Source organism: Xyrauchen texanus, chromosome 1 (genome assembly GCF_025860055.1).
Source record: "Xyrauchen texanus isolate HMW12.3.18 chromosome 1, RBS_HiC_50CHRs, whole genome shotgun sequence".
NCBI classification, from domain to species: Eukaryota; Metazoa; Chordata; class Actinopteri; order Cypriniformes; family Catostomidae; genus Xyrauchen; species Xyrauchen texanus.
The window spans coordinates 35050569-35073761 of record NC_068276.1 but is presented as its reverse complement, the minus strand read 5'-3'; the positions used below and the strand labels follow the sequence as shown (position 1 = coordinate 35073761).

Genomic DNA, 23193 nt, shown 5'->3' with positions numbered 1-23193 from the left:
CTCTTCCTACTTCATTGGCCATTCTTCCACCTGCGAGATGATGTAGTGATAAAGATTGTTTGTCAGCTCATTGAGATGGAAGGTAAAGATGGAGAGCAGGTAGCTGAATTCACATAAACTTTTCCAGGTTTTATGAAGCCTTCTATATATAAAAGTTAGTCTTATTTACACATGGTACATATATACGCTCAAGAACCATGTATGTTTTGCCTCGCTGAGGGACTTTCCTTTCCCTGCATGTCTGCAGCAGTCACAGTGCAAACAACACAGCCATGAACACATACATCACAGTGAGCTTCACAGTAAGACTATTAACAACTGCCTGCTCTGAGGTCTCTATTTGTTTAGCAGAGCTGAGCTCACATAATCTGCATCCAGTCTACACTCAGCTTTGCATTTAGAGAGCTTCACGTGTCTTAGTATGTCTCGATGTAGCTGGAGTTTGGCTGATGATTCCATGGACAGCAGCCCTCAGCATTATGCTCTATAATGAAGAGAGGACTGAATCCACACAAATGTTGAACTCGGCCCAAAACCCTTATTAAATACAGAGAGAGAGAGAGAGCAGCCAGCGTGGGAATGACTGCGTAGAGGACTGTTTATTGAGATTTGATGAGTTACATTACAGTTTGTTCTCTAAACTTTGATGCTTGATATGACGGATCTTGAAATAAAAATAAAAATTCTAAATGAAACCACTTAATTGTAGTGTTTCTGTCTCACTACACTTGGCTGTGATCAAGGGTCAGAATGAGGGTATACATTTTAATCACTATAGCACATCTAACAAATCACTCTTTCTCTGTGTTACAGGGATTTTTGGACGGTGGAACTGTCTTCATTTGCATTGCACCCCCTCTCACCCAACATAAAGTGCTACACTAAAACCCTCTCCAACAGGACCTTAAGAGCTGCAATGCTCTGCTTGCTATTATGGAGTAAGGAAAAAAGATTAGAAATAGTGATTACTGAAAGACAAAATGAAAGAGATTCACAGAAGAGGAGATTTTAAGTGTTCTGCTCTGGAATGACCTCCCACACACACTGTTTCTATGGGGATTTCTGCATAACGGCACTCTCCTGGATGGGAGGAAGTGTATTTCTGAAGCATCTGATTGCTCTGCTGTGATTGGTCAGTATTTTTCAGCTGCTTTACTGCCATTGATCAGAATGCCTGCGAAGGGGAAGTACCTGCTGAATGAGCAGGAGCTGAAACAGGAAGCACTATACAGGAAATTCTCTGGCATTAGCCAGTACCAGCCCTTCGTTCTGTTGTTGGGACTGAGCATGCTCACATGCGCAACACTGCTAGTGATCTTCTTCAGCTTGGGACTGGTGAGATGCCTCTTTCTCATTTACAAACTTTCTGAAGCACACACTAACTAAGTTTCCATCCAAGGGTTTTTTTTTGCAAAAAGAAGTCAAAAAGTTTGGATGTAGTTGATGGAAACACAAATTATCAATAAATGTCCATTCTCATTGAGGTCACCGAATGTAGGAACTAGTGTTGTCAAAAATACCAGTACCCCGGTACCAAGTTGGTACTCAAACAAAAAATTATTTACGATACCAGAATTTCTGGAGGTACCGGGTCGGGAACTTTCGAACGCTCACAACAAGAAAAAAGATGACGACAAGCAAAGTAGCTGCTGCTGCGGAGTCTCAACTGAATCTTGTCAAAAAGAAAAGTGGAAAAAGCCAGGTTTGGAAATTCATAGGTTAGGGAAACATCATAGATCAGCAAAAACCTATTTGTAAACGCTGCTTTCGCAATTTTCTGACACACATCAAACTTAATAAAGCACATGGAAGACAGACACCCAGATTTATTCAAGCAACTAAAGCATATTATCTTTTGCAATAGGGCTGAAACGTTTAGTCGACATTATCGACATCGTCAGAAATACAAAATTGCCGAAAAATGTTCGTTTGATCTCATTTAACGTAACATGAAATCACATTAAACTGTAAGGATGACGCATGAGAGCAGCAGTTCACGCCTGATGGAGGAATAATTGCACAGATCAGTCCAGATGCACTCGAAACTTTCACAGTTTATTTTATGTAGATCCCAAAGTACTAGGGAATTATAAAAAAAGTACATTCAGAAGCATGTACCGTTGTGGAATAAACGGAGGCAGAGCTCTTTAAAGGAAACATCCCGGCGTTACATCTTAAATGCAGTAAAATCGAATGCGTTATAGCTTTATTAAAGTTCAAATAATACAGAAGCAGATCATGTTAATAATTATAAACTCAGAAACTGGCATTTCTCTGTGTGGTCGGTGCCTCTTCTATAAGTTGCGCGAATGTCCCGATCTAAGGGGAACAGATTGAAACTGCACCCGGCTGAGAGAGACTCTGCCTTGGGGACGCACATCCCTCGAGCGCACATGCTTAATGCAGCTAGATTAGAACGTATTTAATCATAATATCTATATATATATACAGGTGAAACTCGAAAACTTAGAATATCGTGCAAAAGTTCATTAATTTCAGTAATTCAACTTAAAAGGTGAAACTAATATATTATATAGATTCATTACAAGCAAAGAAAGATATTTCAAGCCTTTATTTGATATAATTTTGATGATTATGGCTTACAGCTTATGAAAACCCCAAATTCAGAATCTCAGAAAATTTGAATATTGTGAAAAGGTTCAGTATTGTAGGGTCAAAGTGTCACACTCTAATCAGCTAAACACCTGCAAAGGGTTCCAGAGCCTTTAAATGGTCTCTCAGGCTGGATCAGTTGAATTCACAATCATGGGGAAGACTGCTGACCTGACAGTTGTGCAGAAAACCATCATTGACACCCTCCACAAGGAGGGAAAGCCTCAAAAGGTAATTGCAAAAGACGTTTTCAAAGTGCTGTATCAAAGCACATTAATAGAAAGTTAAGTGGAAGGGAAAAGTGTGGAAGAAAAAGGTGCACAAGCAGCAGGGATGACCGTAGCCTGGAGAGGATTGTCAGGAAAAGGCCATTCAAACGTGTGGGGGAGCTTCACAAAGAGTGGACTGAGGCTGGAGTTACTGCATCAAGAGCCACCACACACAGACGGGTCCTGGACATGGGCTTCAAATGTCAAACGTCTTACCTGGGCTAAAGAAAAAAAGAACTGGTCTGTTGCTCAGTGGTCCAAAGTCCTCTTTTCTGATGATAGCAAATTTTGCATCTCATTTGGAAACCAAGGTCCCAGAGTCTGGAGGAAGAATGGAGAGGCACACAATCCAAGATGCTTGAAGTCCAGTGTGAAGTTTCCACAGTCTGTGTTGGTTTGGGGAGCCATGACATCGGCTGGTGTTGGTCCACTGTGCTTTATTAAGTCCAGAGTCAACGCAGCCGTCTACCGGGACATTTTAGAGCACTTCATGCTTCCTTCAGCAGACAAGCTTTATGGAGATGCTGACTTCATTTTCCAGCAGGACTTGGCACCTGCCCACACTGCCAAAAGTACCAAAACCTGGTTCAATGACCATGGTATTACTGTGCTTGATTGGCCAGCAAACTCGCCTGACCTGAACCCCATAGAGAATCTATGGGGCATTGCCAAGAGAAAGATGAGAGACATGAGACCAAACAATGCAGAAGAGCTGAAGGCCGCTATTGAAGCATCTTGGTCTTCCATAACACCTCAGCAGTGCCACAGGCTGATAGCATTCATGCCACGCCGCATTGAGGCAGTAATTAATGCAAAAGGTGCCCAAACCAAGTACTGAGTACATATGCATGATTATACTTTTCAGAGGGCCGACATTTCTGTATTTAAAATCCTTTTTTTTTATTGATTTCATGTAATATTCTAATTTTCTGAGATTCTGAATTTGGGGTTTTCATAAGCTGTAAGCCATAATCATCAAAATTATATCAAATAAAGGCTTTAAATATCTTACTTTGCTTGTAATGAGTCTATATAATATATTAGTTTCACCTTTTAAGTTGAATTACTGAAATTAATGAACTTCTGCACGATATTCAAATTTTTCGAGTTTCACCTGTATATATATGTCCATATGCATTTCTTATCATGAAGAAAAATGGCAAAATGCAGCTTTATTAATAAGAGAGCACTTTGCACATTAGTTTGGAAATAGTTTTTTATTAATTCTATTGTATGCTTGTTTATTTAGGTTTAGATTTTTAGTACTTGGTAAACATTTAAATTAAAAGTTGCAAATGTTGAAGCAAATCTTATATAAGTGTTCAAAAATACTTTAAGCATACATTGTTCAGTTTTGTTATAATTAAAAAATTATATATTTAAATTAAAATGTTGCTCAATGGCATATTTTTGTTCTTAGTTCTGCTGCTAATGTTTTGTAGACTTTGTTATTAAAAGAGTGTTGTTCAGAAACCTGTTTTTGTGTTTTTGCTTTGGTACCAAAAATGGTATCGAATACCGTGAAATTTCACTGGTATTGGTACCGACTACTGAAATTTTGGTACCGTGACAACACTAGTAGGAACCCCCCTCACAATCCACTGTGACCAGCAGAAAGGGGACTTATCAATATATAATGTTGGGTTCAGCCATATGCTTGAGGCAACATTCAAATAAATGTCTGAATTAAACACTGGACACTTTTGTCCATAATGAGTGCAAATGCGAGATAACAGGGTGTAACTTAACTTCTCTGGTTAGTTTAATAGAAAGGCTTTGCAGTGGCGAAATAGGGGCAAGAACTTCCAGTTCAATACAAAACCAGGGAGGGGCTCTCTCAGATGGAATCAACCAGTGTGCCAAATATCTGAGGCCCAGTGCAAAATAATACAACTAAATCTTGGGTAGGCCTATCCAACCTTTGTCAATCGGTCTATGTAACTTATTAAAATGTATCAAATTGCTTAAAGGAAGAGAGGGGGACATCTATACTTAGAGATTGTAACAGGTAGGTACATTTTAGAATGCAATTCATTTTAATAACATTAACCCCTGGGGTCGTCATTACAGTGGAAACAACATAAAATTCTCTGTCATTTTGGGTATACAGATAAGTGTAAGACATCATTAGAGACTATAAAGGGTCTACTTTTATTTGTGTACACTCACAATAACAACAAAATCTTGTGCTTTTGTAAATTAAAGAAAATAAAAAGGGTGAGCTGTAAGCTGTCTCTGTCTCCACGAGCATATTTCAGAAACACGTCACAAAAATGAACTGAAACTCTGCAAATTCTTTTCACTCAAACATGAACCATATGTCTAAAGAAAGCTTAAGATTTCTACTTTTAAATAAAAATATTCCAATTTAAAACAAATATTCTCCTGCTATGCAATCTGTTTGAAACAAATCGATGTACAGTTTTTACCGGTCCATCTCATTATCTGTAATGTGATCACACCCACCAGCAGAGCGCGCCATTCTTACGCTAATGTGCTGAGACGATCAACGCAAATAATAAACGCCCCCGACTCTGAGGTTGTAAACACTTTTCATTCATTTCTCTGCACGTTTGCAATGACACGTGGCGAGAAAGCTCCAGGATATTGTGGAAGGTTTAACATATTCCTCAGAAGAAGAGCGGGACTCCGATGAACATTTTTATTTTGAAGAGATACTTGATCCAGCTGAGGATACAATTTCAGACGAGTAAGTCAATTCGTTTTCATTAGTTGACATGCTATTTTATATAAACATGTACATGTACATGTAAATTGTATGCTGTATGATATAAATATGATATGTAATATGATATAAAAATAATATGAATGTTTTGATTATATTTTATCTAGTGTTTAAAATGCCATTCATCATCAACAAAGCTAGTGCTTGCAAATATGTGTTCAGATTAAATTAGTAAAATACACTTTAAATGTGCCCATATTAGAAAATCAGCATATTATTATGATTTCTGAAGGATCATGTGACACTGAAGACTGCAGTAATGATGCTGAAAATTCAGCTTTGATCACAAGTTGCATTTTACAATATATTTAAGTAGAAAACTGTTCTTTTAAATTGTAAAAATAGTTCAGAATATCAATGTTTTTACTGTATTTTGGATCAAATAAATGCAGTCTTGGTGAGCAGAAGAGACTTCTTTTAAACGGTAGTGTAGGTATAAAATTAAGTAAAGTCGTTATGTAAAGAAAATATATAGTCAGATTACTTCTTTTAACTTAAAACTTGATTTTTATCATTAAGTCTCCTCACATTCATTCTCTATTCCTCATTGATGGGCCCATAGGAGGGGTCTTTGTATCCTCAGGTGTAAATGACCTCCATATTCATGATAATTCACGCCTCCTCGCATATTACCTGTCAACACTAAAAGTGTCTTACAAAAGTTAAATTACTATATTGTTTTGTATGAATGAGTGATCAGGATGGTTTTCACATCATTTTGTAGCAAAGACTAGGCTACAAGATCCAGTTCTCAAAAGTCTTGTGGACAAATGTTTAGTATGTGTTATATGGCCTTATTTCAGTGACTAAAAATTTTTGTTTTTTCAAAAACCATGCATAAACATTATTTTCTCAAAAATACAAACATGTACACACATGTTGCCCACATATTATTGTGCCCAGTTTGTGCTGAATACAATGTTATAAGACTTTAGCCATTAATATGTTTTTAAGCAACTGAAAAAAGCACAAATGTCAAAACTTCTCCAGGGCCCAAAATACCCTCAGACCCCAGAGGGTTAACCTTCCCAATCATATATAATTTTAATGAAGCCCACCTGCCCACATCGCTCAAAACTTTTTTAATTAAGGGATCAAAATTAACTCTAACTAAATCAGACAAATTTGCTGGGAATAAAATGCCCAAATACTTAATGCCCTGTTTGGGCCACTGGAAGTCTGGAAAGCTGTTACTGGGCAGAACACTGTTAGAGCCAGAGCTTTGGATTTAGACCAATTGACTCTGTATCCTGAGAACTTAGAAAAGGAATAATAATTATGTGGAGGCAAGGCATAGATCTAGTGTGGTCAGAGACGAATAATAAAATAAAATCTGCGTAAAGCAAAAGCTTATGCACCACACCTCCTGCAATCACCCCTGGAAAATCATCCTCCTTTCTTATCACGGCTGCTAATGGTTCCATGGTAAGACAGAACAATAATGGGGAAAGAGGGCAACCCTTCCGGGTGCCCCTGTCCAGAGTAAAATAATCTGAAATTAATCCATTTGTTTGTACCACCACTACCGGATTTCTATAAAGTAATTTAGTCCATCCAACAACAGATGAAATGAGGGACTTCTAGAATAAATCTTATGGACTGATGAAATAAATGTATAGTCCCTACCAGATGGGTTCAAAAGTCTCCAAATATCTGTAAGACCAAGATTTTTACACATCCTGTGAAGCATCAGTGTTGCTCTAGGGGGCTTACACACTTTTGCTTCACTATGATCAAGGACTGAGTCCATCAAAAGATTAAAGTCTCCTCCCAATATTATATCATAAGGGGTGTCAGCAGCTTGCAACATCCCTTCAAGATCTATTAAAAAACCCTGATCATCATCGTAAATATTAGCCAAAATCAACCTTTGCCCATGAATTTCTGCTAAAACAATGACTCTTCCTAATTTATCATTAATCTGTTTGAGGCATTTGAATGGTAGATGTTTACTTATCAATGTGATGACTCCCCATTCTTTAACTTGAGCCAGCACTAAAGAAAATATGTCCACCCCATATCTTCCCAAATTTTTCAGCTTTCAGTGGGGAAAGAAGTGTTTCTTGAAGAAACACTATATCATATTTCTTATGTTTAAGAAAATAAATAACATTCCTTCTTTTATTGGGGTGCCCCAACCCATTCACATTCCACGTGGTGAGAGACAATCCACTCATACTAACATTTGACATTTTGACATGTTAGAAAAAATAGATTGTGTGTCAAAAATAAAAGTATAAAGACCACATTCCCCATTAGTGCAACAGTCAAACCCCGAACTTGCCCCAAACCATACAACAGAAAAAAGAAAAATGTGTGCATTAAACCCACGCACGACAACGCCAACCGGCATCCATCCCTTTAAACTCAAACAGTCCATGTACGCCTACAGGAGCCGCCATGACAACCTTGATTGTTCAAGACTGGTGCTTTTATACAAATTTTGTGAAACAGAATTACATAACAGAAAATAATCTATAAAACAAACTCCAGCCAATAGGCAAATTAAACACAAAGAACGTGTAGATTAATTCACAAAATTGTATCAAAGGTGTGTTCCTCCCCAAAACAAACTCCAGTCTCTAGTGGAACCTGCACACACACACACACACAAATACTGTTCAGTTTCCTCGGACAGTCCAACAAATGTTCAGTGAGACAAGATTACTTGGGGCAATGTGAGAAACACACCATGACTTCCTCAGTCCAAGACTTTGCTTGTTGTGACAGGCAAATATTTTGCAGCCATTCTTAGTATCTATTCTCAATAAGGCCGGAAACATCAGTGCAAAAGCGATCATCCATCGATGCAAGAGTTTTTTGAAGGAGTGTTACTACACAAAACAAACTCCAGCTAAGCGGACCCATCACAAAAATTGTGCCCAGGTTCCTCAGACAGTCAAGTGTATATTCAGCAAGTCAAGTTCACTTGGGAGCCACATGAGAAACATCAAATGGCTTAATCACCCCATTGTCTCTATGAAAGACAGTGCTTTATGTGGGCATGTAAATATTTTGTGGCCATCCTTAGTATCTATTCTCAATTTGGCCGGAAACATCAGTGCAAAAGCGATCTTCCATTGATGTAAGAGATGCTTGTATTCCTTGAATCAATCACATTTCTCTCTTGTCAAATTAACAAAGTCTGTAAACAAGAAAATGTTGTGGTTTTTCCAAGAAAGCCTTCCTTTTCTCCTCGTGTAACACAAGATCATTATTGGATAATCTCAGAAATTTGGCCAGAATTGATCAGGGCTTGTCTCCCTCAGTGAATCTGTGAGCCGGGACTCGGTGAGCTTGCTCGATTTCCAGCTTATGGCCTGTTATGTCGAGCAGACTCAGGAAGAGCTCATCTAGGAATTTCACCATATCTCAACCTTCTTCAATGCTCAGGATTTCCAACAATTCGGAAGTTGTTTGCCGATTATGATTTTCAATACTCTCCCCATTTTCCTCAAAACTTCTGGGGTGGGGGATTAGAGACATCTGGGAGGTGAAAGGTACACAATTAGTGATTTTTTTTATGGCTTATGGGTAGAGTTCTTTTGCGATAAACCAAAACTTAAGTGGCAAAGTGTTTTTTTTTTTTAAGCAAGGCGTCATCACGCACAACATTTATATCGATAAAAGGCCATCTGAATGGAAACAGGCAGAAGACGGCAAATTTCGCAAACATTATTTTACGCATTTTCACTTTTTCGATAACAAAACAGCGCAAAAAGTAGATGGAAACTAGGTTAATGACCGATGCATATACACTTACACACACACTAAAGACTAAAATTAAACACCCACCAGCTCAAGAGCAGTGTCTCCCATAAAACAAACTGCCTTAACAATGTACAGTATATTCTTGACATTTCATAGAGAAAAGTGTATTATTTTCCTTGCTGTTCAAAGGGGACTGACTATGAAATCACTGCTTTCTGATCCAAGCGTCCTCAGCCACATTGCGGATGATTGAAGCATACTCTCTTACATAAGCCTGCAACAGTTAAGATGCGGATCCTCTGTAGTACCCAGAGGATGAATTGCATAATTTGCGCCATGATGATCAAAATGCCACAAAGCTGACAGGAACTGGGAGTATCAGTGACAGGACATTGTGTGTTTTCAATATTTTATCTACCAGTTTGTTCCAAGTCAATCAGAATTACTTTTTCTTGGAAAATAAGCAGCATATCATATGACATTCTCTCTGTGTCCTCTGATTGCCACATTCTCAGCCAGCTGTTCTGTATACAGTATGTTGGGTGAACCCAACACCCATACACACATTTTCTCTGCAGTCAGCTGGTTGTGGAGAAGGGTACAGAATGCTCCTTCCGTATGGCTGTTGTCGATCTCCCTAGCACATAAGCACTATACCATCTGTGTGAATGTCTGCAACGTCCTCGCTCAACACCAATCGGCTGTGGAAGGAACAGAATAAGGCCAAGGTGGCTCTGTGTGTGGGCCTGTGTTTTTGTTTTACTATTTTTTACAAAGTCCATAGGATAATGGGAGTGTGTGTATATGTGTGTGATTTGGCTTTAGGCACATATCTGTGCTTCATTTGAAAGTAGAAGCAGTGAAGTAGCTCAGTGGTAATTCAGGGTGGTTTGAGAACAGTTGATTTAATTGGGCGAACATGAGTGGAGGACTCACTGCAGTGAGTGTGTATACAGGTGGGCGGGTGAGTGGCTTGTTTGACTTGCAGCTGTTTTTTTTTTTGCCCACACAGGTGGTTAATTCTAGACTGATAATGTAATTAAATCATTGTGCTCTGTCTGAAAGAGTGCATCCACAAACACGTAGACACACTGTCACAACGTTTTCCTTGAGAGAGCGCTAAACAAACGCACAATTCTAAAGTTTTCAATGGAAGATTATGCACTCACAACACACACATTGCTTTTTCCAAACCCTTTGAATGTGCTTGCTTATGTGATTCACATGTTTGCATTTTAACACCTTGTTCTCTTTATGTATGTGTTTTTCAGAAAGCACAGGAGCATGCTGCATTTGTAGGTGTTGTTGGAGGAACGTTCTGCTTGTTCCTGGCTGTGTTTATTTTAGTGTGTACAGAGACCCTCTCTCAAAGATGGAGAACTTTGCTCGGTCTGGCTGTGTGGGCTACACACCTCACAATGGGCTTCACCTTTATTTTCAGCACAGACCGAATACAACCATGGGACCAGGTAACAAACACTTACAGTACATGACCTCATATGACTTTGCATATTTCACAGCAGATACATTCTTATATGCTGTCTATCACACACATAAACATGCTATATGTCCAGCTTTTAATAATTCCATACTAGTCATTAAATGCTTTCCAAGCTATAGTGATTTTATGTGTGATAATGTTATATATAATATACTGTATATATCAGGGTTTCCGCAGGGCATTAAAAAGCATAAAAAGTCATTAAATGGATTTTGCAAAAATTAAGGCCATAAATAGCATTAAAAAGAATTAAATGTTATTCCTACAGGCATTAAAAATTTTTGATAAATAATATTACCAATTTATTTTGAATATAGCCTTCACAATTAATAACTTTGATTTGCTGTCGTAAAATATGTAGGCTACATTGGTGTGATAAACACGCGGATCCTGTTTGGTAATTGCTTCCGGCCGGTGTAAAATTGATGGAGCGGCGGGCTGGGACCTGGAGAATTTAGAACAGAGAACATAAATTTAGTAAAGTTGCAAAGAAACGGGACAGTGCAAATTCCAGCAAAAGTGGCTGGTTGCTTACATGGTTGGTTGTCAACATGGAGCCGTTAAATCTCATATGCAGTCCGATTGCCACAAATTGTCTGTAAAAGGCAGACGGCAATTAACTATCTCAAGTTACTTCGCATTCTAACGTTTAGAGTAACAGAAGTGCTCTGAGTACGGTTCAGTTAACTTACATGCGCTAAACGCTTTATTTACACTGAACTGGCACGTGAAGCGGTTTTTATTATTGTCTGCGGTAGCAGCATTTCAGTCTCCGCAAGGCACGGGTATCATAATAATAATAACGCAGATTACAAGATGGGGTATAATTCAAACATCTTTATTAAATGATTGTTGAGCAAACAGCATTAACAGAAACACCTGTAGAGTCCAGAAACATCTCTTCATTCTCCTGTCATTTACCTCACAAGAGAGTGTGTCACCCTTATTACACTCCCCGCGAAAACAAGTGAAAGCGGAACTAATATTACCAACATCCAACAAAACGAAAAGGAAGGAACATATAATAAATCTATATCAAATATTTAGTTGCTATAATATAATGCATTGCTAAATTTAGTATAATAAAATAATGAATACAAATAATTACATTAAATAGTGACAAACTATCCAACATTTTCACTTTAAATTTAATTACACAATGGGTTATCGGTTCAACTTCTGTTTGACATTAAGCCTCATTCTTTAGGACTATCTTATATACAGTAAAGAATAGTTTGCATAAGCCTACTAGGTTTTAAGCCCTAGAATAAGGAATACAATTTATATTTTAAAATAATGTTGTGTAGACTGAATTATTTAATCAACCAACATTATTTTTGACAGCAAAAACTAGGCAACAACTGGTTTTACCAACATGGAAATGTAGTTAACAGTGACATTGAGAAGAAAGCTTACATATAACCAGTTTTGACAGAGCTGCTGATAAAAAGTTAAATGATCAGCATCGATTGATGAGATGAAAAGAAAACTGGAGATCAGTATCGGATGTTAAATTCCTGATTGGAGCATTCCTAATATTCAAGTTGACTATATTTCAAAAACTAATGATGATGATTAGTGGGCTGAGATCCTGTCACAAATCAGAACATGGTGGATGGTAACATTTGTATATGACGAAGACTTTGTTTCATTGTTTATGTATTTATTTGTTTGTGGTTGAACTGAAAAAAGGTCTCAGTTTGTTTCTTTTTAAGAGGGCTCAAGTGCAAAAATCCCAGTAGACTTTTTGCAGTTGAACGTGTGGAAAACATTACCATCATAATCGCAGTTTAAATCGCAATCGCAATATTTGTCAAAATAATCGCAATATGACATTTTGTCCAAATCGTGCAGCCCTAGTATATGTGTGTGTATATATGTATATACAGTCAGGTCCATAAAAATTGGGACATCGACACAATTCTAATCTTTTTGGCTCTATACACCACCACAATGGATTTGAAATGAAACGAACAAGATGTGCTTTAACTGCAGACTTTCAGCTTTATTTTGAGGGTATTTACTAGAGATGCACCGATCGACCAGCCAGGGACCTGAATTAGCCGATTTTCCGCATGCTTGGCCCTGACCGGTAAGCGGCCGGTCAGCCTCACGTCTTACCGATTCCAAGCCGTTTTGTTGCCAGCGGCGCAGGCAATAACGTCACAGCTGCACGTAAACTTATTGGCGTGGAAGATCTTGACTGTGAGTGAAGAATACATAAAGTTCGAAATGTGTAATAATTGTAAGGCCAAAGTAAACCCTGGGGGAACCACCACAATAACTTTCGGATCAACAAACCTAATTAGACATTTATAAAACCATCACCCAGCTGAAAATGCCCATTTTAAAAAAGAAGCGTAAAAGTGAAAGCGGCTAAAGCTAGCCAGAGCTCAGAGCCAGCCACAAGTCAGCAGCCTCTCCTATCATTCCTAGGTATGAGCAGCGAAAATACCAAAGCATTTACGAGGAAAATTATGGAATTCATGGCCCTGGATGACCAGCTGTTCTCCATAGTTGAGGACAGAGGCTTCAGAAATCTGATACATTTCCTCGATACAGAGTAGGAGGTACTTTACGACGTCGCGTTGCCCGAGTTGTTTAATCTCGTGTCATGTCACACACGCAGCCTGTTATCTGTCAACATTTGGGTACACAAATCCGGGAGAGGGGAAGGGGGGTGCTGGATGGCAGAGGCAGGCTAAATACATACAAATTGTGCCGTTGTGATTTAACGTAATTTTTCCCACCGTGTCCGATATTAAAATCAGTGCGACACACATTGGAAAGGCGTGGGCATTGTCGATATGGCTTCGGGATATGAAATTCAATTCTTCCATCCAGCTGTTGTTAAATGTACATGTGTATTTTGTTTTTTTTACCGGAGCAGTGATGCTTGATTTAACATCCCGCGTCTACTACCTGCGCAGATATCAACAGCGCAAATGGGTTGTAGGTTGCCAGATTGTGGTCATAAATGATTTGTAATGTGTATGATGTGTCGATTGTGTGAGTAGGATGCATTTCATTCAAGATCTGGCAACTGGACCACCTTGGAATAAAAAATTGATTTGATTATTCATATAACAGGTTTGGGCCATACAAATTACGGGAGCCTCCCGGGAAAAACGGGAGTGTTGACAGGTATGGAAGCCGTTCCCGAAGCAGTGCTCAGTTTTACAACTGATATTTGTACATCTAACGTAAGTTGAGCGTATTGGACACTTCAGTTTTTCAGATCTTTGGAATTGTTTTGTTAGACGAATAATAAAGAGAAAAAGGTCCATTTATAAAAATAGTGGAAAATGACATCTGTTATATAAAGCAACTCATTTGCAGTTAATTGTTATTTCTACCTCTTTCTAGTCACAGAGCACTTTATTTTGAGAGTTGTTTAAGTGAGAGAAGATCCTGTAACTTAGTGCAGTTTGTAAATTGTGGAAATTGTAATGTTTAATAATTAATTTTATTATGAAAATAAAATTTAGCATTGAAGAAAGGTAGATTTTGTTTGTATATGTGGTCAGTAATAGTTCTTAGAAAGAAAATTGGAAAAAATCATATCGGCAGGTCACACTTGCAAGAAATCGAAATCGGCCAAGAAAATTGCAATCGGTGCATCTCTAGAATTTACATCCAAATCAGGTGAACGGTGTAGGAATTACAACAGTTTGTATATGTGCCTCCCACTTTTTAAGGGACCAAAAGTAATGGGACAGATTAACATTCATAAATCAAACTTTCACTTTTTAATACTTGGTTGCAAATCCTTTGCAGTCAATTACAGCCTGAAGTCTGGAACACATAGACATCACCAGACGCTGGGTTTAATCCCTGGTGATGCTCTGCCAGGCCTCTACTGCAACTGTCTTCAGTTCCTGCTTGTTCTTGGGGCATTTTCCCTTCAGTTTTGTCTTCAGCAAGTGAAATGCATGCTCAGTCGGATTCAGGTCAGGTGATTGACTTGGCCATTGCATAACATTCCACTTCTTTCCCATAAAAAACTCTTTGGTTGCTTTCGCAGTATGCTTCGGGTCATTGTCCATCTGTACTGTGAAGCGCCGTCCAATGAGTTCTGAAGCATTTGGCTGAATATGAGCAGATAATATTGCCCGAAACACTTCAGAATTCATCCTGCTGCTTTTGTCAGCAGTCACATCATCAATAAATACAAGAGAACCAGTTCCATTGGCAGCCATACATGCCCACGCCATGACACTACCACCACCATGCTTCACTGATGAGGTGGTATGCTTTGGATCATGAGCAGTTCCTTTCCTTCTCCATACTCTTCTCTTCCCATCACTCTGGTACAAGTTGATCTTTGTCTCATCTGTCCATAGGATGATGTTGAAGAACTGTGAAGGCTTTTTTAGATGTTGTTTGGCAAACTCTAATCTGGCCTTCCTGTTTTTGAGGCTCACCAATGGTTTACATCTTGTGGTGAACCCTCTGTATTCACTCTGGTGAAGTCTTCTCTTGATTGTTGACTTTGACACACATACACCTACCTCCTGGAGAGTGTTCTTGATCTGGCCAAGGGTGTTTTCTTCACCAGGGAAAGAATTCTTTGGTCTTCCACCACAGTTGTTTTCCGTGGTCTTCCGGGTCTTTTGGTGTTGCTGAGCTCACCGGTGCGTTCTTTCTTTTTAAGAATGTTCCAAACAGTTGATTTGGCCACACTTAATGTTTTTGCTATCTCTCTGATGGGTTTGTTTTGATTTTTCAGCCTAATGATGGCTTGTTTCACTGATAGTGACAGCTCATTGGATCTCATATTGAGAGTTGACAGCAACAGATTCCAAATGCAAATAGCACACTTGAAATGAACTCTGGGCCTTTTATTTGCTCCTTATAAATGGGATAATGAGGGAATAACACACACCTGGCCATTGAACAGCTGAGCAGCCAATTGTCCCATTACTTTTGGTCCCTTAAAAAGTGGGAGGCACATATACAAACTGTTGTAATTCCTACACCGTTCACCTGATTTGGATGTAAATACCCTCAAATTAAAGCTGAAAGTCTGCAGTTAAAGCACATATTGTTCGTTTCATTGAAATCCATTGTGGTGGTGTATAGAGCCAAAAAGATTAGAATTGTGTCGATGTCCCAATATTTATGGACCTGACTGTATATATATATATATATATATATATATACACACACACACACACGTGGTTAGTCATGGGTCATGTATGGCATTAAAAATTTTAAAAATGGCATTAAAAAAAGGCATTAAATTAGATGGTACTGAGATATATATATATATATATATATATATATATATATATATATATATATATATATATGGTAAATGGTCTGCACTTATATAGCGCCTTTTTAAGCCTTAACTGTATTCAAATCGCTTTACACTGCGTCTCATTCACCCATTCACACACACATTCATACACCAATGGCAGCAGAGCTGCTATATAAGGTGCTAGCCTGCCATTGGGAGCAACTTGGGGTTCAGTGTCTTGCCCAAGGACACTTTGGCATGTGGAGACGTGTGGGCCAGGATTCGAACCACCAACCCTGCGATTATTGGCCGACATATATATATATATATACATATACAGTTCAAGTCTGAAGTTTACATACACTTAGGTAAAGTCATTTAAACACATTTTTTTAACCACTACACAGATTTAATATTATCAAACTATAGTTTTGGCAAGTTGTTTATAGGACATCTACTTTCTGCATGACACAAGTATTTTTTCCAACAATTGTTTACTAACAGAGTTTTCACTTTTAATTGCCTATATCACAATTACAGCGGGTCAGATGTTTATATACACTAAGTTAGCAGCTTGGAAAATTCCAGAAAATTATGTCAAGCCTTTAGACAATTTGCCAATTCGATTCTGATAGGATGTGTACTGAATTGTAGGTGTAACTGTGGATATATTGCTTGTGTCCCTCTTTGCTTGTCATCATGGGAAAATCAAAAGAAATCAGCCAAGACCTCAGAAAACTCCACAAGTCTGGTTCATCCTCGGGAGCAATTTCCAAATGCCTGAAGATACCATGTTCATCTTTACAAACAATAGTACGCTAGTCAAGTCAAGTCAATTTTATTTGTATAGCGCCTTTCACAACACACATCGTTTCAATGCAGCTTTAGTATAAACACAATGGGACAACGCAGCCATCATACCGTTCAGGAAGGAGACACATTCTGTCTCCTAGAGATGAACGTAGTTTGGTGTAAAAATTGCAGATCAATCCCAAAACAACAACAAAGGACCTTGTGAAGATGCTGGAGGAACAGGTAGACAAGTATCTATATCCACAGTAAAACGAGTCCTATTGACATAACCTGAAAGGCTGCTCAGCAAAGAAGGAGCCACTGCTCCAAAACCACCATAAAAAAGCCACACTACAGTTTGCAAGTGCACATGGGGACAAAGATCTTACATTTGGAGAAATGTACTCTAATAAAACAAAAAATGTAACTTTTTGGCCATAATGACCATCATTATGTATGGAGGAAGAAGGGTGAGATTGCAAGCCAAAGAACACCATCCCAACCTTGAAGCATAGGGGTGGAAGTATCATGTTGTGGGGGTGCTTTGCTGCAGGAAGGACTGGTGCACTTCACAAAATAGATGGCATCATGAGGAAGGAAAATTATGTGGATATACTGAAGCAATATCTCAAGAAATCAGCCATGAAATTAAAGCTTGGTCGCAAATGGGTCTTCCAAATGGACAATGACCCCAAGCATACCTACAAAGTTGTGGCAAAATGGCTTAAGGACAACAAAGTCAAGGTATTTGAGTGGCCATCACAAAGTCCTGAACTCAATACGACTGAAAATTTGTGAGCAGAACTGAAAAAGCATGTGCAAGTAAGAAGGCCTACAAACCTGACTCAGTAACACCAGTTCTGTCTTGCGGAATGGGCCAAATTTCCAGCAACTTATTGTGAGAAGCTTGTGGAAGGCTATCCAAAATATTTGACCCAAGTTAAACAATTTGAAGTCAATGCTACCAAATACTAACAAAGTTTATGTAAACTTCTGACCCACTGGGAATGTTATGAAAGAAAAGCTGAAATAAATAATTATCTCCACTATTATTCTGACATTTCACATTCTTAAAATAAAGTAGTGATCCTAACTGACCTAAGACAGAAAATGTTTTCTACGATTAAATGTCAGGAATTGTGAAAAACTGAGTTTAAATTTATTGCCTAAGGTGTATGTAAACTTCTGACATCAACTGTATATAGTATATTGTTATATTACATTTGTATTATTGTATATTTTTTCACTCCTCTGTCTTTCTTTAGGTGCCCTTTTTCCTCTTCATCATCATTACAGTCTACACCATGCTGCCGTTCCAAATAAGCTATGCTGTAACTCTGAGTATCATCTCCTCTCTGTCTCACATCATTGTTTTGTCAGTGAACCTCAAAGTGAAAAATCTCTACTCCACACACGTCATCCTCAATCAGGTCACAGTAAATCAAGATTATGATTGGTTGGAAGGAGTTTAATTTTTAGCTGTTAGTAAACAAACCGAAAAGGATGTAACACCTTAATGTTAGAATGTAAAACAGTCTCTCTCTGTCTCTCTTTCTTTTTCACTCTAGTTGTTGTCAAATGCAGTGTTGTTTGTTTGTGGAGGCATGGTTGGGGCATTTCATAAGGTTCAGATGGAGCAATTTCTCAGGCAGACATTTCAGGATACTCTCCGCTGCCTTGGCATTCGCATGAAACTGGAGATTGAGAAGAGACAGCAGGTGCTTATACTACTTTAATTCTACACACCACAGACACAGCAAAAACAAACATATAGATGTTAAAAGTAAGCAAATAATATATACATTCCAACATGCCACCCTTGATGTATTATTATAGAAAAAATATCGTTTTATTTGTCAGATCATGTTTAAGAGCATGTTTTAAGTGTAAAGTCAGCACTTTGTGAATTTATTGGCCTGACAAAGCCAACATTCTATTATTATACAAATTTGGGTTAGGATTTTTCCAAATTCTTTCAAGCAAAGTGCCCAGGTATAAGCCAGATTCATCACACAATGAACAACTGAACTTTTGGGTTCTTCAGACATGCAGCTTTTAGTGATAACTGTGAGCAGAACGTCTAGGTTACGTATGTAACCTCCGTTCCCCGATGGAGGGAACGAGACGTTGTGTCAGAGAAGCGACACTAGGGGTCTCTCTTGAGCGCCGATATTTACCTCTGAACTATGAAAAAAGGCCAATGAGAGTTGGCAACCAGTATTTGCATGTCCCGCCCCCGGACATACGGGTATTTAAGCGGCGCAATACGGGAGTTCATTCAGGATTTTTCTGAGGAGCCGGAAATGGTCCGGCCACAACAGTGGCTCGGGTCAGCGACGTGGCAGGGGAGACACAACGTCTTGTTCCCTCCATCGGGGAACGGAGGTTACATATGTAACCTAGACGTTCCCCTTCTGTCGCTCTCTTCACGTTGTGTCAGAGAAGGGACACTAGGGGTCCACTTATAAAAGTGCCATGTGCTGAGCCGTGTACATAAACTGCTGATACAGGAGCGAGCAGGTATTCTTACGTGCAGGATGACCAACTATATCAGGCTGCACGTACCCTTCCCCAATGCCCCATTTAAGCCATCAGGATTCCTTATCGTTACCTTGGAGGGGGGAACAAGGTGCTGGCCCCCAACCTGGGAACGGCCAAGCCTGGCCGGGCCTCTTTTCTCTCTATGTTTCTCGCATAGAGCAACTAAGGCCGGGGCCCTTACACGCATTGAGGGAAGGGGGTCTTAGCCCTTATTCAGGGCGGAGAAGACCCTGCGGAGGCCAAGTTTGAGTGGCAAAACCATCAGAGGCCTGACTTAGGGCCTATGTGGAAAAGTTGGTGCGGTGGTGGATCCAGCCTCATAGAGGGGGGAACATACAGCACGGCAACCGAGGCAGCCGTGACTGCCTAAGGGAAACACGGGAGTCTGCTCGCCAGAGGGGACAGAACCGTGGTGTTACACACAGGGGGAGTCCGAAGGAGGCCTTACCTGTGGAGCACCTATACCAGTACAGGGTAGCTTGCGGTACACGCAGTGGCTTGGGTTGGCGAGTTCCTCCGCTGAACTGCGACCCACGAGGGCTAGGGAGGAATCAACCAGTGTCCCAAACCTGGGATCTCCTGGGAATGAAGGCGCACTGTTTCCCCTGGTTAGGGGGAAGGGCGCTAGGTGCAAGCGATTCACCCGGTCAGATCGTGTGCGTGCTACCGAGTTCTACGGGCTCGGTACCTGAGAAGACACGGGACGATACTGACTCAACTCGGAGATTGTAGAATCTCGCAAAAGTGTTAGGTGTTGCCTAGCCCGCTGTTCTACAAATGTCTGCTAGGGCAGTGCCCCTAGCCAGTGCCCATGAGCACGCAACACTCCTGGTGGAGTGGGCTCGGACCCGCAAGGGGGGGAGGCATTTCAGCACTGACTGAGCAGGCTCGTTGGAGAGACGTGCTGTCATTGAGACTGAGAAAAGAGATGCTGTGGACCGGGGAGAGCTTGCTCTTTTCCCAGTTGACCTGAAGCCCCAAACGGCTGAGGTGGCCGAGCACCTGGTCTCTGTGTGCACATAGTAACTCTCGGGAGTGGGCCAGTATGAGCCAGTCGTCGAGGTAATTGAGCGTGCGTATGCCGGCTTCTCGGAGCGGGGCAAGAGCTGCCTCTGCGACTTTCGTGAAGACGCGAGGGGACAGAGACAGGCCGAAGGGGAGGACTTTGCACTGATACGCCTGGCCGTCAAACGCGAACCGTAGGAAGGGTCGATGTCGAGGGCGAATTGAGACGTGGAAGTACGCGTCCTTCAGGTCTACCGCTGCGAAACAATCTAGATGCCGGACACCAGATAGAATTTGTTTCTGGGTGAGCATTTTGAACGGGAGTTTGGACAAGGTCCGATTGAAAACTCACAGGTCCAAGATCGTTTGTAAGCTGGTACCTTTCTTGGGTACAACAAAGTAAGGGCTGTAGAAACCCTTCTTCGTTTCGGTGCGGTGGTGGATCCAGCCTCATAGAGGGGGGAACATACAGCACGGCAACCGAGGCAGCCGTGACTGCCTAAGGGAAACACGGGAGTCTGCTCCCAGAGGGGAGAGAACCGTGGTGTTACACACAGGGGGAGTCCGAAGGAGGCCTTACCTGTGGAGCACCTATACCAGTACAGGGTAGCTTGCGGTACATGCAGTGGCTTGGGTTGGCGAGTTCCTCCGCTGAACTGCGACCCACGAGGGCTAGGGAGGAATCAACCAGTGTCCCAAACCTGGGATCTCCTGGGAATGAAGGCGCACTGTTTCCCCTGGTTAGGGGGAAGGGGCTAGGTGCAAGCGATTCACCCGGTCAGATCGTGTGTGTGCTACCGAGTTCTACGGGCTCGGTACCTGAGAAGACACGGGACGATACTGACTCAACTCGGAGATTGTAGAATCTCGCAAAAGTGTTAGGTGTTGCCTAGCCCGCTGTTCTACAAATGTCTGCTAGGGCAGTGCCCCTAGCCAGTGCCCATGAGCACGCAACACTCCTGGTGGAGTGGGCTCGGACCCGCAAGGGGGGGAGGGCACGGCCTGGGTGTGATAAGCCAGGGAAATGGCGTCGACAACCCAGTGGGTGAGTCTCTGCTTGGAGACAGCGTTCCCTTTCTGCTGTCCCCCAAAGCAGACGAAGAGCTGCTCAGAGCGTCTGGTGCTCTGTGTGCGGTCCAGATAAATATGCAAAGCGCGTACTGGACACAGCAGTGAAAGGGCTGGGTCTGCCTCCTCCCGGGGCAGCGCTTGCAGGTTCACCACCTGATCCCTGAAGGGTGTGGTAGGAACCTTGGGCACGTAGCCCGGTCGCGGTCTTAGGATCACGAAAGTGTCTGCCGGACCGAACTCCAGGCAAGCGTCGCTAACAGAGAACGCATGCAGGTCCCCGACCCTCTTGATGGAAGCGAGCGCGATCAGCAGGGCGGTCTTGAGAGAGAGGGCCCTGAGTCCAACTGAGTCAAGCGGCTCAAAGGGAGGTCTCTGGAGTCCCGTAAGGATGACCGAGAGATCCCAGGAGGGGAACAGGTTAGGCCGGGAGGGAGTTATCCTCCGGGCACCTTTTAGAAACCTGACGATTAAGTCGTGCTTACCAAGAGACTTGCCGTCTACCGTGTCGCGGTGGTCCGCGATAGCGGCGACATACACCTTGAGGGTGGACGGGGACAGCCTCCTCTCCAGCCTCTCCTGAAGAAACACGAGCACTGACCTAAATGCGCACTTCTGCGGGTCTTCGGCTCGGGAAGAACACCAGTCCGCGAACAGACGCCACTTTAGAGCGTAAAGATGCCTGGTAGAGGGGGCTGTGGCTTGATTGATTGTATCTATGACGGTCAATGGTAGGCCGGCTAGATCTTCCACATCCCGTCCAAGGGCCAGACGTGGAGGTTCCAGAGGTCTGGGTGCGGGTGCCAGAGCGTGCCCCGTCCCTGAGAAGGAAGGTCCGTCCTCAGGGGAATTCGCCAGGGAGGGGCTGTCGTGAGGAGCGTGAGGTCCGAAAACCAAGTCCGGGTGGGCCAGTAAGGGGCTACCAGAATGACTTGCTCCTCGTCCTCCCTGACCTTGCATAGCACCTGTGCAAGAAGGCTCACTGGTGGAAATGCGTACTTGCGCAGCCCTGCAGGCCAGCTGTGTGCCAACGCGTCTGCCCCAAGGGGAGCCTCTGTCCGGGCATAACAGTGCGGGCAGTGGGAGGTTTCTTGGGAGGCAAACAGGTCTACCTGAGCCTTGACGAACCAGTCCCAAATCAGCTGGACCGACTGGGGTGGAGCCTCCACTCTCCGCAAGGCAAGCTTTGTCTTGACAGTACGTCCGCTATCACATTGAAGTTGCCGGGGATGTGAGTGGCGCGCAGTGACTTGAGTTGCTGCTGACTCCAAAGGAGGAGACGACGGGCGAGCTGTGACATGTGGAGGGAGCGTACTCCACCTTGGCGGTTTTTGTAGGCTACGACCGTGGTGCTGTCTGTCCTGACTAGGACGTGTTTGTTTCCGAATTAACGGGAGAAACTTCTGCAGTGCCAGAAAAACAGCCAGCAGCTCTAGGCAGTTGATGTGCCAGCGCAGCGGGCCTCGGTTCCACCGGCCTGCGGCTGCGCGCCCGTTGCACACGGCGCCCCAACCCAATTTGGAGGCATCGGCTGTGACCAGAACGCGTCGGGACACCTGCTGCAAGGGTACTCCTGCCCTTAGAAAGCAGAGGTCTGTCCAGGGTTTGAAGGTTTGGCGGCAGGCAGAAGTAACTTTTACGTTGTGCGTGCCGCGGCGCCATGCTCGTCTCGGGACTCGAGTCCAGAGCCAGTGCTGAAGTGGTC

At 41.8% G+C, this 23193-nt stretch overlaps 1 protein-coding gene across 3 annotated transcripts in view; it reads left to right on the top strand.

Moving 5' to 3' along the window:
* Positions 1-23193, top strand: part of LOC127637311 (adenylate cyclase type 2-like) — a 105303-nt gene that overhangs the window by 58091 nt on the left and 24019 nt on the right. For all 3 annotated transcript variants that reach the window (XM_052118422.1, XM_052118348.1, XM_052118490.1), the window contains 4 exons: positions 814-1335; positions 10611-10808; positions 18140-18304; positions 18443-18592. In XM_052118422.1, the coding sequence (XP_051974382.1) occupies positions 1171-1335; positions 10611-10808; positions 18140-18304; positions 18443-18592 (678 nt within the window). In that variant the 5' untranslated portion in view covers positions 814-1170. The remainder of the gene's footprint in view (positions 1-813; positions 1336-10610; positions 10809-18139; positions 18305-18442; positions 18593-23193) is intronic.